This window comes from Rhipicephalus sanguineus, chromosome 3 (assembly GCF_013339695.2).
Source record: "Rhipicephalus sanguineus isolate Rsan-2018 chromosome 3, BIME_Rsan_1.4, whole genome shotgun sequence".
Lineage (NCBI taxonomy): Eukaryota > Metazoa > Arthropoda > Arachnida > Ixodida > Ixodidae > Rhipicephalus > Rhipicephalus sanguineus.
In genome coordinates this window covers 40,733,654-40,749,551 of record NC_051178.1, presented here as the reverse complement: position 1 = coordinate 40,749,551, position 15,898 = coordinate 40,733,654, and the positions used below count along the sequence as shown (strand labels likewise).

General features: G+C 50.4%; 1 protein-coding gene across 1 annotated transcript in view; it reads left to right on the top strand.

Annotated features, from left to right (window-relative positions):
* Window positions 1-15,898, top strand: part of LOC119385411 (solute carrier family 52, riboflavin transporter, member 3-A-like) — a 114,890-nt gene that overhangs the window by 69,025 nt on the left and 29,967 nt on the right. The window contains exon 3 of the mRNA XM_049413982.1: window positions 3,017-3,213. Within this exon, the coding sequence (XP_049269939.1) occupies window positions 3,017-3,213 (197 nt within the window). The remainder of the gene's footprint in view (window positions 1-3,016; window positions 3,214-15,898) is intronic.

Genomic DNA, 15,898 nt, shown 5'->3' with positions numbered 1-15,898 from the left:
TTTCCATTCACGGGAAGCTCGTGATAATCAAGCTCACTCAATTACGCGTTCATTAATTGCTGGTGTTATTCTCGTATGCGGCATGTATGAAGTGTTCCTGCAATTACAAACGTTGTGCTGTTCATACGCAACGTTTAGCTGCACTCTTGAAAGCTTGTACTTATCATTCGGTAAGCTCTCATCCTTTGTCTTTAACAAAAGCCAAGATCAGGCGTATTGCTTTCTCCTCAAGCCTTGCGCAAGGTGGATCATCGATAAAGCAACCGACTTCATGTAAATTAAATTAATGGCTTACGAGAAGATGTAGCGATCCTTGTGCACCCGTCTAAGGTATTGTATTTATCCATTGTAGTGAAACCGCTATCCCGTACGAATACAAGCACACTTATATTCCTCGCTTTCGTTCATGTACAGTGCGAACTATAAAAATATTTCCACTGAGTTACTTATTTTTCTCTTGCGTCATAGTGCGCGAAACACTGCCCCAGCGACACCTAAAATAATTACGCACAGAAAAAAGTTCGCTAAGGAATGCTTCGCATTTAAAAAGCCTGCGTCGCTTAGGGCCGCGTGTTAGGCTCGTTCACATCGAAGACGCAGTGGCCAAAGCGGCGAAGCGGATTTTCAACGTGGCGAGGCGGCGAGTGCGTGTACCTTTTCAGACCACACGGCTCGCCTAGCCGCCCGCGCGGCCGAGGAGAAGGGAAATCTCCCCTTTTGCGGAGGGATCGCCATCACGTGGCACTGCTTGTCCAATCTCGACACCCGAGCCGCTTGCGCAGATCTCACCCCATTTCGGCTCAACCAGATGTTTGCTACAAAGACACTGGCGCATGACGTTCTGATTAGCTGCTAGAGTTACTGTATATGCTACCTTTAGGTAGCAGAGTTGCGCATTTGTCTTCCAAACGCCGCTAGCAACCATGCATTGCGGAGAATCTGACGCTCGGGCCAATTTTTGTATTTTAAGTGCGAATGCACTTTATAAGCGACCCTGAATCCGCCGTCCCATAGCAACGGCGCGAGGAAAGGAGAGGAGCGTCTGTAGCAACGGCGCAGCGACGTCACACCCCACGTGACTGCGCACGCTCCGCCTCCTCACCGTGATTTGCGCGGGCGCGCGCCGGCTCCGCACCGCTCTTCTAGGTGGCATTGGGTGCGGTGCTTCGCCGCTCCTTCTCTCGCCGTTCGCTCTCTCTCCTCCCTGCGCCCCACTCTCCCGTCCGCTGGCTGGGCGCCTCTCGAAATGTGTGCTCGAGACGCCGCTGTGAAACGCCAACGGCGACCACAAGGCTGAGAGTATGGCCGTCAGGTACAATGACAACACAAACAGGTGCTGATGAATGTGTAAATAAATGGTTACGGTACAAATCCTCGTCTCGTCATCAATTTACGCCATTAAAATTACTGCGCCGTGTACTCTCGGCGCAAGAAATGCATTCGCATTTCCTCACGATTCCCTTCGGGGAGGTGGGGGCATTTTTTCGATGCCGCCGCTGCAGCGAACTGAAATAACACTAGTCATAGATAATGAATGTTTATCGCCGGTCTTCGCCACGCCGGACATGTCAACTGCCGACACGGTAAGCATGTCGCCTGCACAAACGGAGTGCTTCACCGCATAGCTGTGGTTGCTAGCCAGACCCATGCGCAACTCTGCTACCTAAAGGTAGCTTATACAGTAACTCTATTAGCTGCGGCAGAGCAGAGACCTGCGGCGGGTGATCCCCGAGGAATCTGGCTCACCACCTCGTTCTTCCCCCGCTTTTTGTAGCGTTAGCTACACTAGCCTAGCCGAGCCAGTTTCGCGTGGCTCCTCAAGGGCCCTGCTACGCATGCGCGAGGATCAGTGATGTCACACAGCTGGCGCATCGGAGCCGGCACCTCCCGCGCACTCTGCCGCCGCCGCGCGCGACTCGCTGCCGCCGGCCTGCGCTTTCCAGAGGAGTGACGTCGTAGCCGAGGTAGACGTAGTGGCGCCAGCGCGTGCGCAGCTATTCGCCTTCGCTGTGCAGTCGCCGTCTGACAATGCGCTGGGACAGCTTGATAGTGCCTCTAACTGGCGTTTGCCAGTGTGGTTTAGCCATGGAGAAGGAGAGCGCAAATGCTGCTCAACGGCGCGAAAGAGCGGATAAGCTCAACTCATCGGATCCCGAAGTAGTTGCCTGGTAAAATAAATGTACATGTGCCACGTAATATGTATACCAAATGTGTGTCATTGCAGCAACAGTAAGCATGATAATCAAGCTAATCCTAGACAATCAGGAAAGCTAAGAACAATCAGCTGAACCTTAGCTAACGCTACGTTATCCTGGCATAGCCGAGCTAAGCCACTGCAACATTTTCTGCCTGGAGAGGAGGTTTCTGCCGCTTCCCACTCATACACTTTGGCCGCTTCGCCTTGTGTGTGAACTAGGCCACTGCTGCAACTTCATCCGTGGCTGGTTACTCCCGACGGCGGTTACGACGAGCTCCTCTAGCCTCTTCCTCCGTGGCGCACTTGCTATGCGGACGCGTATGCTGAGTCCACTCGAAACTAGCTTGCCTTCATTAGGGAGAAACTCCATTAAGTGGAAGGCCTTCCGAGCAAGGATCGGGATCCAAGGTGCTCTACCCGATCCGGGGACCCGCAGTGGGGTGCTGGACTTGGGTATTACCCACACTTGCCCTAATTCCCTAAATTAAAATAAAGTTTCTACTTTTCCGCGACCAGGATCTGGTCATGTGGCATTTGAGCATTTTGAAGCCGCGTTCTGGAGGCAACGGGGCGTCATAGGCCAATCCGACGTGGAAGAGAAACTATGTTGCTACCGAACCACAGAGGCAAAAGTTTTGGATGTTCGGCGCCACGTTGCAGCTTCTCTCGCGCCCACGACTAGTGCCTAGTCGTGGGCGTAATATGTGCACATCACGTAATATGTGCGCGTTTTCTTATTTTCTTCACTCACGCCGCAAAGACGATGTGGCCGCGCACCTTGAAAAGTGGAGATGGATGGATGTGCTCTCTTTCCGCCAGATTCGTTCCTCGGTGCACGCGACGCTGTTCGTGGGCCTGGCAGCGAGCGTGATGATGGTGTTCTTTTGGCGGCGCACAGTGGGCGAGCACAGCGTCGCCTTCATCGCGCTTGCCTTCTTCCTCGCCTGCGTCGACTGCACGAGCTCGGTGCTTTACATGCCTTTCATGGCCCGCTACCCGCCGCAATTCCTCTTCTGGTATGTATGGGTGATAACTTGCTGTATTTATCCAGTATTTTGTTTTATTTGCTTAATTGTTTCTTCACGACGAAAGCAGAGTTTTCCATAAATGCGCTGTTCGAACTATATATTATGAGAAAAACGCTAGGGTTCTGAAAATAATTCAATTTTATTCTTCGTCAAATTTTTTTGCATCATGGGTTAGCAACAGCTGTGTTCACTTTTAAGCTTATTTAATGGTTTGAGCATCAGCATATTTATTGTTTCCGTTCGGCGGCAACCTTTCAGGGCAACTCAGATCGCTATTTTAAGTATCTCGCGCAGTGCCTACCTTCCTGTTTAATCTGAGAAGAGATAATAGCATTGATCAGAAATCATTCTAGAAAAACGTGAAGCTTGAAATGGTGACCGGGACCTTGTGTTCGATCTTATCTGGACACATCCAGCTGTTGTCGTTGCGGCTGGCTAAAAACAAAAGCACGTGGAAAACCTGAGCCTTTTGACAGCAAGTGTTCGTAGTACTATTTAATACCTCTTCCTAGTGAGCAACGAACCAATGTCACCATCAATGCCTCGCCCTTAGTGTGATTCAGTTGCAAGATCTTTCTTTATTGATGTACTTTGTTAGCCTTAATTGATATATTCTAAGTGGGGCATGTAAGCAAGTTCGTATACGTACTATCAATTTGAAATTGCCCGTATGAACACTATCTAAAAGTACATTGGACGTCGTCATAATAAAACCAAGAGAAAATAGTTACCTGTTCAAGGGCGACAGCTAATCGACAAAACATAGTTTCACAAACTTCGTTTCTGGGCAGTTCGTTTATATTCGAAAAGAAAGCCAACGTACTGTGTATACTGAATAGTAACAGAAATAAAAATACTGCACTGAACTGTGCTATTTATGTCCTAAAAAACAGCTGTTGTCCTTGTTCAGCGTGACTGTTGTCCCGCTTACAAGTTGCGCTTTGCAGTACTCCACGAAATACGTTGTCCTAGGAATTGAAAAAACGAAGGCAGAAAGGCCATACAGTTCTTGCAGAGATTTTAGTTTCTTTTGTGAGTTACCGTGTTCGTTAAAAGTGCGATTTATAAATACAAGACAAAATTTACAATTTTCCGACGCGTTTTTTTAGCATCTTTGATCCCAGGAGGGTCAGAGTCAAAGAACCCGCGCATACACAAAAACTGTTCTCGGGTGGGTAGAAAAGACATTAGTGGTAAATAACGCTGAAAACGAACGACACCCACACCACCGGCGTAACCAGGGGGGCGGCGGATCGAGTGGGGGGGGGGGGGGGGGGGGAAGGGGTGTTGACTGAAGCTGTATATATATACACTCACGCGTACAAACACACACACGAACGTACATAAAGGACAGTTGAACCCACCTCCAACGCCCCGGAAAAATATATATCTGGCGCGCCCTTGACGCACACCATACAGACAATTTGCGAAGTTTCAAACCGCGCCTGCACGCCCAACCCATCTCCATTTTTCAGTCGTAGCGGGAGGTACAGGTTTCACAAGAAAGAATCGGCCGAAAGAGAAAACCGCGAAGAATGTTCACAAAAGAAACGTGGAGTTTCTAAGGTAAGGGTGCGAAGAAATTGTCTAGGTCCGATGTATATATGGTTGGAGAAATGAAAGGGCGTACTTACGAAAATTGCGTGTATTATAATGGTTTGTGAACGTTTCGGCCGTTAAACGGTCTTCATCACAATCAGAACATTGGCGAATGCCGGGCCGCCGCCGAATTGCTCACAAAGCGCGCGAGTGTGTGCGCGTGCGTGCGTGTGTGTGTGTCTGATAGGGGCTTAGCAGGGGTTAGTGGTGCGTGAACTACTTTAATACCCCTGTCACACGGCAAATCTAATGTCATTTACAGCTGATGTCATTCGTTTGTAATGTCATTTGTTTGCTGTCACACGGCGAAACTAAGGCCATTCGATGGAAATGACATTTCCTGCCGAATGAGTTCCCGAAACACATTCGCGTTCGATTTCGGACCGAATGCGTAGTCCAGACGCAAGGGAGATAACTGTTGACTTACGCATGCGTAACATTTGTAATTTGTAGATATATTATTCTTTATCAGATTAACTTATTACTGGTTTGATGACGTAACAGCACGCGCGAAAGTTTCTAAAGGAAAGCTACTCTCAACTACAGCGGCCGGACGCCGGCCATGTTTCATTTGGGCTCTGTTGTTGTTGCCCGTATCGCGGGTGTTGATTGTCCGATTGCAAGTGTTTTGGTGATCAAGGTGGTGACTACACGAATTAGCTGCCGCCGTCTTATTTCTGCAGCCGGAGTGTCAGTCGTGCTCCCACGCTTCAGTTCACTGTACCAACACCCGGTTATATCGTCGGCCATGTTGGTTTTTGATTGGTTCTTGACTTGACTTTTGTGTCGTGTAGCTGTGGCAGGTTGTGTAAAAAGGCTGCGTTTATATTCTTCGAGCAGCGTTTTAATAATAGAAAGTTATTTTCTAGGATACGCGCATGTGATATGCAAGCTTTAATAGATTTTTATTTCTCCCAACGTCACGGCTCAGGACGGCTAAAGTCATGGTCATCATTTTAAAATGATATTTCTTTTCGTCGTCTGACAGCAGACAGGTAAAATGACATTAAGTTCACCTAGTGTCATTTGTTGTAAATGACATCAGATTTGCCGTGTGACAGGGGTATAAGTCGCACGACAGTTCCATCTGCAGTGAATAATTCCTCGACGACATTCCGACATAACTGCGTCAATCACATTTTTTATTGCAAACTACTCAACAGAAATACTGTTGATGAAATAATTCCTCACTTTTATATCAAGATAATTGTGTCAATGAAATTTTATTGCAAAGCGCTCAACAGAAATATTTACGAATCACCCTATAGTAGCACGCAATGTTGCCACAAGGCTGACGCAACATTCTAAATATGGCGGCAGTATTGTGTCAACATTTGTTGCTGCTAGAGTTATGTCCTCAATGGTGTTTCGATAGAAACGAGTCAATGAAATATTTATTGCAAAGTGTTCAACAGAAATATTGTTGAGGAAATATTCTCTCAATGGTATTTCGATAGAAATCCGTCAATGACATTTTTATAGCGAACTGGGCAACAGAAATGCTGTTGACGGAGTATTGAAACAAGTCAGTGAGCATTGCGGAATGATTGATAATAAATAAAGTCAGCAATTCGATCATAGCCCGGCAATGTAAAATCAACAGTAATTTTTATAAGGAGATGGATGGATGGATGCTATGAGCGTCCTCTCTATAACGGGGCGGTGACAAGTTGCCACCAGGCTTGACAAATAAAACATTTTTCCGTTTTTTTAAATGCGAAGCATTTCTTAGCGAACTTCTGCTACTTTGAGCGTATCTATCTATCTATCTATCTATCTATCTATCTATCTATCTATCTATCTATCTATCTATCTATCTATCTATCTATCTATCTATCTATCTATCTATCTATCTATCTATCTATCTATCTATCTAGCTATCTATCTATCTAATCTATCTATCTAGCCGCCTACGACTTTATGCTCTCCTGGTCGCTTGTTTAATCGAATGTACACCAAAATTTGTATGGCGTAACATGACTGTATGACGAACATAAATGATAAGTCATAACATGAAAATCGTGACACGCATGTCATGTACAGCATGATTTACATGCCACGCTCATGGTGCGCTGGTGGCTATTTCGCTAGCTTGATATAGACCAAAATTGGTAGCTTGTGACGTCATTGTGTGACGAACATAAATGACACGAGCTAACATGAAAATCATGACACGCATGTCATGTACAGCATGACTTACGTGCCACGCTCATGGTGCGCTGGCGGCCGTTTCACTAGCTTGATCTACCCCGAAATCGGTATAGCGTGACGTGACTATGTGACGAACATAAATAACACACGAGTTAACATGAAAATCATGACACGCATGTCATGTACAGCATGACTTACATGCATGCCACGCTCATGGTGTGCTGGCGGCCGTTTCGCTGGCTTTATATATACCAAAATTGGTATCTTGCGACGTGACTGTGTAGCGAACATAAATACCACGAGTTAACATGATAATCGTGACACGCATGTCATGTACAGCATGACTTACGTGCCACGCTCATGGTGCGCTGGCGGCCGTTTCGCTAGCTTTATACACACCAGAATTGGTATCTTGCGACGTGACTGTGTAACGAATATAAATACTGTCACGTGGTCGTGACGTCGACGAAGACAGCAGTCGGCGTTTGCAGAATGGAACTGTTTATTTGGCCGAACTTGTGGCCGGGAAAATGAGAACTAGAACTACAGCAATACACGCTGTACAATGATAGCGGCGAACAGGGCGTCGTCCGTCGATCAACTGACAAGCGGTCAAGTGCGTCGGTTTTTATACAGGTGCTATCGAACTTTCCAGCGATATCGCTGGTGGCGGCGTTATCTCTCGACAAAGCTGGAACATTCTCGTGCGGCGCGCAAACTTAACAGATTGTTCCAAAACAATCGCGAAGCTTCCTACACATCACGGCGAGGCCTGCGCAGCGCATTGCCCACAGTCTTTGTGGGTGAAGCTTTCACTCATGAAATATAAGACTCGCGGCAATGCCCCCCTCTGAAAAAGCATCGTCCCGATGCTTAAAAACAGAACATGAATACGTGCAATACTAAAGAAAAAAAATAAATAAAGCAAACATTAGAGTCCTCAGGTGCGCTAACGAGCATAGTACGGTTTAAGGCGCACCACATGCACGACCTCGGGTCGAGCTCGGCGCCTCTGGGAGTTCGTGATGCCGTCGGGGACAACCTCGTAGTCGAGTGCGCCGAGACGTCGAAGTACCCTGTACGGTCCGAAGTATCGTCGAAGAAGCTTCTCGCTCAGTCCGCGTCGTCGTATTGGCGTCCAGACCCAGACACGGTCGCCGGGCTGGTACTCGACGAAGCGTCGTCGAAGATTGTAGCGACGGCTGTCGGTGTGCTGCTGGGTCTTGATGCGCAGGCGGGCCAGCTGTCGAGCTTCTTCGGCACGTTGTAAGTAAGCGGCAGCGTCGACATTTTCTTCGTCGGTGACGTTGGGTAACATGGCGTCGAGCGTCGTCGCCGGGCTCCTTCCGTAGACCAACTTGTACGGCGTCATCTGCGTCGTTTCTTGGACGGCCGTGTTGTAAGCGAAGGTCACGTATGGAAGGACGGCGTCCCACGTTTTGTGCTCAACGTCGACGTACATGGCGATCATGTCGGCGATGGTCTTATTTAGACGCTCGGTGAGGCCATTGGTCTGCGGGTGGTAGGCGGTGGTGCGGCGGTGGCTCGTCTCGCTGTACTTCAAGATCGCCTGAGTTAGGTCCGCAGAAAAGGCAGTACCTCTGTCTGTGATAAGGACCTCTGGGGCGCCATGACGCAAGACGATGTTCTCCACGAAGAACTTGGCTACCTCGGAGGCACTGCCTTTGGGCAAGGCCTTTGTCTCGGCGTAGCGGGTGAGGTAGTCAGTCGCTACGACAATCCACTTGTTGCCGGAAGTCGACGTCGGGAACGGCCCCAGTAGGTCCATCCCGATTTGCTGGAACGGCCGGTGCGGTGGTTCGATTGGCTGCAGAGGTCCCGCTGGCTTAGTCGGCGGTGTCTTCCGTCGCTGGCAATCTCGGCAAGTCTTAACGTAGTGGGCGACGTCGGCAGGAAGGCGTGGCCAGTAGTATTTTTCTTGTATCCTCGCGAGCGTGCGGGAAAAGCCGAGGTGGCCAGCCGTCGGGTCGTCGTGCAGGGCCTGCAGAACCTCTGGTCGCAGTGCCGAAGGTACAACGATGAGGTAGTCGTCCCGGGCCGGAGAGAAGTTCTTTTTTACGAGGACGTCGTTTTTCAAGAGAAATGACGCCAATCCCCTCCTGAATACTTTTGGAACAACGGCGGTCCTGCCCTTGAGGTATTCCACAAGGCCCCTGAGTTCCGGGTCGGCTTGCTGTCGTTCAGCGAAGTCGTCGGCACTTATGGTTCCCAAAAAGCAGTCATCATCGTGGCCGTCCTGCGGCGGTGCGTCAACGGGGGCACGAGACAAGCAGTCGGCGTCGGAGTGTTTTCTTCCGGACTTGTAAACGACGGTAATGTCGAATTCTTGGAGTCTTAGGCTCCACCGTGCGAGGCGACCTGAAGGGTCCTTCAAGTTGGCTAGCCAACACAAGGCGTGGTGGTCGCTCACAACTTTGAAGGGCCGGCCGTAGATGTAGGGGCGAAACTTCGATGTAGCCCAGATGATGGCCAGACACTCCTTTTCTGTTGTGGAATAGTTGATTTCTGCCTTTGATAGCGACCGGCTAACATAACTGATGACCCTTTCCAATCCGTCGGTCGTCTGCACAAGGATGGCACCGAGTCCTACGCTGCTTGCGTCGGTGTGGATTTCCGTATCGGCGTGCTCGTCGAAATGCGCAAGTATCGGAGGCGTCTGCAGGCGTCGTTTCAATTCTTGAAATGCCTGAACTTGCGACGTTTCCCACCTGAATTCGACGTCGGCCTTCGTGAGTTGCGTCAGTGGCTCGGCGATCCGTGAAAATTCTTTGACGAAACGTCTGTAATAGGCGCACAAGCCGAGAAAACAGCGTACGGCCTTTTTGTCGGTGGGCGTCGGGAAGTCAGCGATGGCAGCTGTTTTCCGCGGGTCCGGGCGAACACCATCCTTGCTGATCACATGACCCAAGAACAAGAGCTCCTCGTACGCGAAGCGGCACTTTTCAGGCTTCAAAGTGAGTCCGGAGGTCTTGTTTGCTTGAAGTACAGCTTGAAAGGCGCCGAAGGTGTTCGTCGAAGTTTGAGGAAAACACTACGACGTCGTCCAAGTACACGAGGCACGTCTGCCACTTCAAGCCGGCCAGTACTGTATCCATAACCCGTTGAAAAGTCGCAGGTGCCGAGCAAAGACCAAAAGGCATGACCTTGAACTCAAACAGGCCGTCTGGCGTTATAAAGGCAGTCTTTTCTCGGTCTCTCTCGTCGACTTCTATTTGCCAGTAACCGGTCTTGAGGTCCATCGACGAAAAGTACTTTGCGTTGTGTAATCGATCCAGGGTGTCGTCTATCCGGGGAAGGGGATACACGTCCTTCTTCGTGACTTTGTTCAGGCGACGATAATCGACGCAAAAGCGTAGAGTCCCATCCTTCTTCTTCACTAGCACCACCGGGGATGCCCACGGACTCTTCGACGGCTGGATGATGTCGTCGCGCAGCATTTCGTCGACCTGTTTCTTCACGGCCTCGCGTTCTCGCGTCGAAACTCGGTAGGGACTCTGACGGAGTGGTCGAGCATTTTCTTCGGTTATAATGCGGTGCTTAGCAAGGGGCGTTTGTCGGACCCGCGATGACGACGAGAAACAGTCCTTGTATTTCAGGAGCAGGGTTTTGAGCTTGTCTTGCTTGACCTTCGGAAGGCTCGGGTTGACGTCAAAATTCCGTACGGGACCTCTATTCGTCGAAGCAGGTTCGACAGCGTCGAAGAGGGCGAAAGCATCGCTGGCGGCTACACATTCTTCGATGTAGGCAACCGTCGTACCCATGTTGAGGTGCCTATATTCGTGGCTGAAGTTTGTCAGCAGTACCTTTGCTTTACCGTCATGCAGCTCGGCGATACCTCTTGCGACGCAAATTTGACGATTCAGGAGTAGTTGCTGATCGCCGTCGATTACGCATTCAAGGTTCGCAGGTTTTTCGGTGCCGACGGAAATAATGACGCTGGAGCGCGGCGGAACGGTCACCTGCTCTTCTATCACATTCAGTGCATGGTTCCCTGGCGTCGCGTGGGGCGGGAGCGCTTTGTCTGAGGTTAGTGTTATCGACTCAGACCTCAGGTCGATTACGGCGCCGTGGTCACTTAGGAAGTCCATTCCGAGTATCACATCCCTGGAGCAGTTTTGTAGGATTACAAAGCTCGCAGGATAAGCGAGGTTATTGATGATGACTCTCGCCGTGCAGACACCAATCGGCGTTATCAGGTGGCCTCCAGCTGTCCGGATTTCTGGTCCACTCCAAGCGGTCTTTACTTTCTTCAGCTTGGTGGCGAATGGCCCACTGACGACGGAATAGTCGGCACCGGTGTCGACGAGAGCTGTGACGCTGTGGCCGTCGATAAGAACATCGAGGTCGCTTGTTCGTCGTCTTGCGTTGCGGTTAGGTCGTGGCGTCGGATCACGGCTTCGTCGATTTGTCCCGCTGTTTCGACGTTGCGTCGTCAGGTTTTCTTCGGGCCGCGAAGTTTCGTCGTGAGGGCTCCGTCCGGTTTGCATCGTGTTCTGAAGGTCTCGTCGCGTTGTCGTCGTCGGCGGCCGCGGAGGATCTTCGGCAGTTCGTCGTACAGCAACCGCACCTCCATCGGTTGCTGCCCTTAGTTTCCCGGATACGGGCTAGGCGACCGGCCCCGGTTTGGGCCAGTGTACTGCCGGCGGTGCGGTGACATGTAGCGGCCGGGCGACGGCGAGCGGGAAGGTCGTCGTTCTTCCCACTGTGTTCCGGTGAGGTAGTCGTCGATTTCGCGAGGCCGTTCGCCTGGCTGCGGGCGCGGCGCGTTGACGGCGAATCCGCGTAGCCCCATCTGTCGATACTGGCATCGGCGGTATGTGTGGCCGGCTTTCCCGCAGTGATAGCAGAGCGGTCGGTTGTCAGGGGCACGTCAAACGTCGGTCTTTCGGGGGGCGCAGCGTTGTCCTGTCGGCGGGCGGTATGGCGTCGGTGGTGGTGGCGGCGGTGCCTGGCGGCGGAACTGCTGCGGCGGCGCGGCCTATTGACGTGGGCGAGGAGGGGGGGCGTTGCGTCGGGCTGCAGCAGCATAGCTCATGGCTTCCGGCTGAGCCTGCGGTGCTTCGGGAATTCCAAGCGATTGCCGGACTTCCTCGCGGACAACGTCGGCGATTGAATCCACTTGATGCTGCGGCGAAGGTAACAGTTTGCGCAGCTCCTCCCGCACAATCGCTCTGATGGTGTCACGCAGGTCATCAGACTGCAGCGCCTGAACCTCCCCGTAGGTCGTCGTAGGAATGCGGCGGTTGTACTGCCTAGTGCGGATTTCTAGTGCCTTTTCGATTGTGGTGGCCTCCGAAAGGAATTCCGAGACAGTCTTCGGCGGGTTGCGCACAAGTCCGGCGAAGAGTTCTTCCTTCACTCCCCGCATCAGGAAGCGAACTTTCTTTTCTTCGGACATGGCTGGATCGGCATGGCGGAATAGGCGAGGCATTACTTCGGTGTACAGTCCGACGTTCTCATTGGGGAGCTGTACACGGGTCTCGAGAAGGGTTTCAGCCCTTTCTTTCCGGATGATGCTCGTGAAGGTGTTGAGAAATCCGGTGCGGAAGAGGTCCCATGATGTTAGCGTGGACTCTCGATTCTCGAACCAGGTCCTTGCGCCATCTTCAAGGGCGAAGTAGACATGGCGTAGCTTCTCGTCACAGTCCCAGTTGTTGAACGTGGAGACCCGGTCGTATGCCTCCAGCCAGCTTTCTGGATCCTCGCATGGTGATCCGCGGAATGTCGGCGGCTCCCTCGGTTGGTGCATGACGACCGTTGTAGGCGCCCCAGCGGTTGTCATTGTGGCTGTTGTCTTCGCTGTTATCCTGGTCTTGTCCGGTAGGGGTTCGTATTCGGGGGGTAGTCCTTTCTGCCGGCGGCTGGTTCGAGGCTCCGGGTTGTCCTTAGAGTCGTCTTCTTCGCGGCTTGGGCTTGGGTCAGCGCTCCGCGGTGGCGTCCGGATCATGAAGCAGCACCTCCACAAGATGTCACGTGGTCGTGACGTCGACGAAGACAGCAGTCGGCGTTTGCAGAATGAAACTGTTTATTTGGCCGAACTTGTGGCCGGGAAAATGAGAACTAGAACTACAGCAATACACGCTGTACAATGATAGCGGCGAAGAGAGCGTCGTCCGTCGATCAACTGACAAGCGGTCAAGTGCGTCGGTTTTTATACAGGTGCTATCGAACTTTCCAGCGATATCGCTGGTGGCGGCGTTATCTCTTGACAAAGCTGGAACATTCTCGTGCGGCGCGCAAACTTAACAGATTGTTCCAAAACAATCGCGAAGCTTCCTACACATCACGGCGAGGCCTGCGCAGCGCATTGCCCACAGTCTTTGTGGGTGAAGCTTTCACTCATGAAATATAGGACTCGCGGCAATACCACGAGTTAACATAGAAATTATGACATGCACGTCATGTAAAATATGACTTACTGGCCGCGCTCATGGGGCGCTGGCGGCCGTTTCTCTAGCTTGATCTACCCCGAAATTGGTATTGCGCTAAGTGACTCTGTGACGAACATAAAAACACGAGTTAACATGAAAATCATGACACGCATGTCATGTGCAGCATGACTTACGTGCCACGCTCATGGTGCGCTGGCGGCCGTTTCGCTAGCTTGATATAGACCAAAATTGGTATCTTGCGACATAACTGTCTGACGAACATAAATGACACACGAGTTAACATGAAAATCATGACACGCATGTCATGTACAGCATGACTTACGTGCCACGCTCATGGCGCGGTGGCGGCCGTTTCGCAACCTTTATACACACCAGAATTGGCATCTTGTGACGTGACTGTGTAACGAATATAAATACCACGAGTTAACATGAAAATCATGACACGCATGTCATGTACAGCATGACTTGCGTGCCACGCTCATGGGGCGCTGGCGGCCGTTTCGCTACCTTTATACACACCAGAATTGGTATCTTGCGACGTGACTGTGTAACGAATATAAATACCACGAGTTGACATGAAAATCATGACACGCATGTCATGTACAGCATGACTTACGTGCCGCACTCTTGGTGCGCTGGCGGCCGTTTCGCTAGCTTTATATACACCAAAATTGGTATCTTGCGACGTGACTGTGTAACGAACATAAATAACACGAGTTAACATGAAAATCATGACACGCATGTCATGTACAGCATGACTTACGTGCCACGCTCATGGTGCGGTGGCGGCCGTTGCGCTAGCTTATATACACCAAAATTGGTATCTTGCGACGTGACTGTGTAACGAATATAAATACCACGAGTTGACATGAAAATCATGTCACGCATGTCATGTACAGCATGACTTACGTGCCACGCTCATGGGGCGCTGGCGGCCGTTTCGCTAGCTTGATCTACCCCGGAATTGGCATTGCGCGACGTGCCTGTGAGACGAACATAAAAACACGAGTTAACATGAAAATCATGACACGTATGTCATGTACAGCATGGCTTACGTCCCACGCTCATGGTGCGCTGGCGGCCGTTTCGCTAGGTTGATATACACCAAAATTGGTATCTTCCGACGTGACTGTGTGACGAACATAAATAACACGAGTTGACATGAAAATCATGACACGCTTGTCATGTACAGCATGACTTGCGTGCCACGCTCATAGGGCGCTGGCGGCCGTTTCGCTAGCTTGAGCTACCCCGAAATTGGTATCTTGTGACGTGACTGTGTGACGAACATAAATAACACGAGTTCACATGAAAATCATGACGCGCATGTCATGTACAGCATGACTTACGTGTCAAGCTCATGGTGCGCTGGCGGCAGTTTCGCTAGCTTGATATACACCAAAATTGGTGTCTTGCGACATGACTGTGTGACGAACACAAATAACATGAGTTAACATGAAAGTCATGACACATGTCATGTACAGCATCACTTACGTGCCACGCTCATGGCGCGCTGGCGGTCGTTTCGCTAGCTTGATCTACCCCGAAGCTGGTATTGCGTGACGTTACTGTGTGACGAACATAAATAATAGGAGTTAACATGAAAACGATGACACGCATTTTCCTCAATAACATACAAGACGATGTATGCAGCTCTTTGCTGGCTGCTTCGCATTACATCGATTCCCACAATGCGTGGGATCTGCCGGCTTTTTAATGTTGGCCTAATGCCTCTACTTCGATTGAATCTATCTTACTATTGAAAAAAAACCGTAAATTCACAGCCCAGTTCTCTGCTCTTTATGGCAGAATGTTCTTATTTTTCCCACTATTTATTTTTGCCTTGTCTCTCTACTTCTCTGCCACCGATACTCTAACCGTCTCTTAATTATTTCAATCGCGGGTGTGTTTAGCTTTCGACTGTTGTCCCTAGAACCCAAGGCTTCATGTAGGCTCGTGCCCAAACGTACACCTGGGTGGATATCTCCACATTCAATCAGAACATGCTCTGCCGTTTCCTTATCTTCCCCACAGCATGTGCATTGTTCTTTACTGAATCTGGTTTTATAACTACGCGTTCGAAGGCAACCCGATCTCGCTTTAAACAGTAAAGCGCTTCCCCTTGAATTCAAATGCCTCATTCCTTATTTTGTTTTTGCCCTTTCGGTAGTTACTCAGAGCCAATTTTTTTCCATAGCTGACGTCCAGTAAGTCCTCTCCGCCGCTCTGACTTTTCGCTAAACCTCTTTGTTGCCTAATCGCTTACACTACCAGCCATATATTTACTAGTGAGCCTCCTAGTTCTTTTTCTCCACTGTGTGTCTACGCTGTTCCATACAAATAGCGAAACACCTTCTCTGCCCATCTACTCTCTTTCATATTCCTTAGCCTCTCCTCAAACCTCATTTTGCTCTGTGCTTCCCTCGCCTCAAAGCTTGCCCATCCCATATCGCCCTTTACAGCGTCTTTTGTCGTGTTCCCGAGGGCACCCGACGCGAAGCGTCCCACAG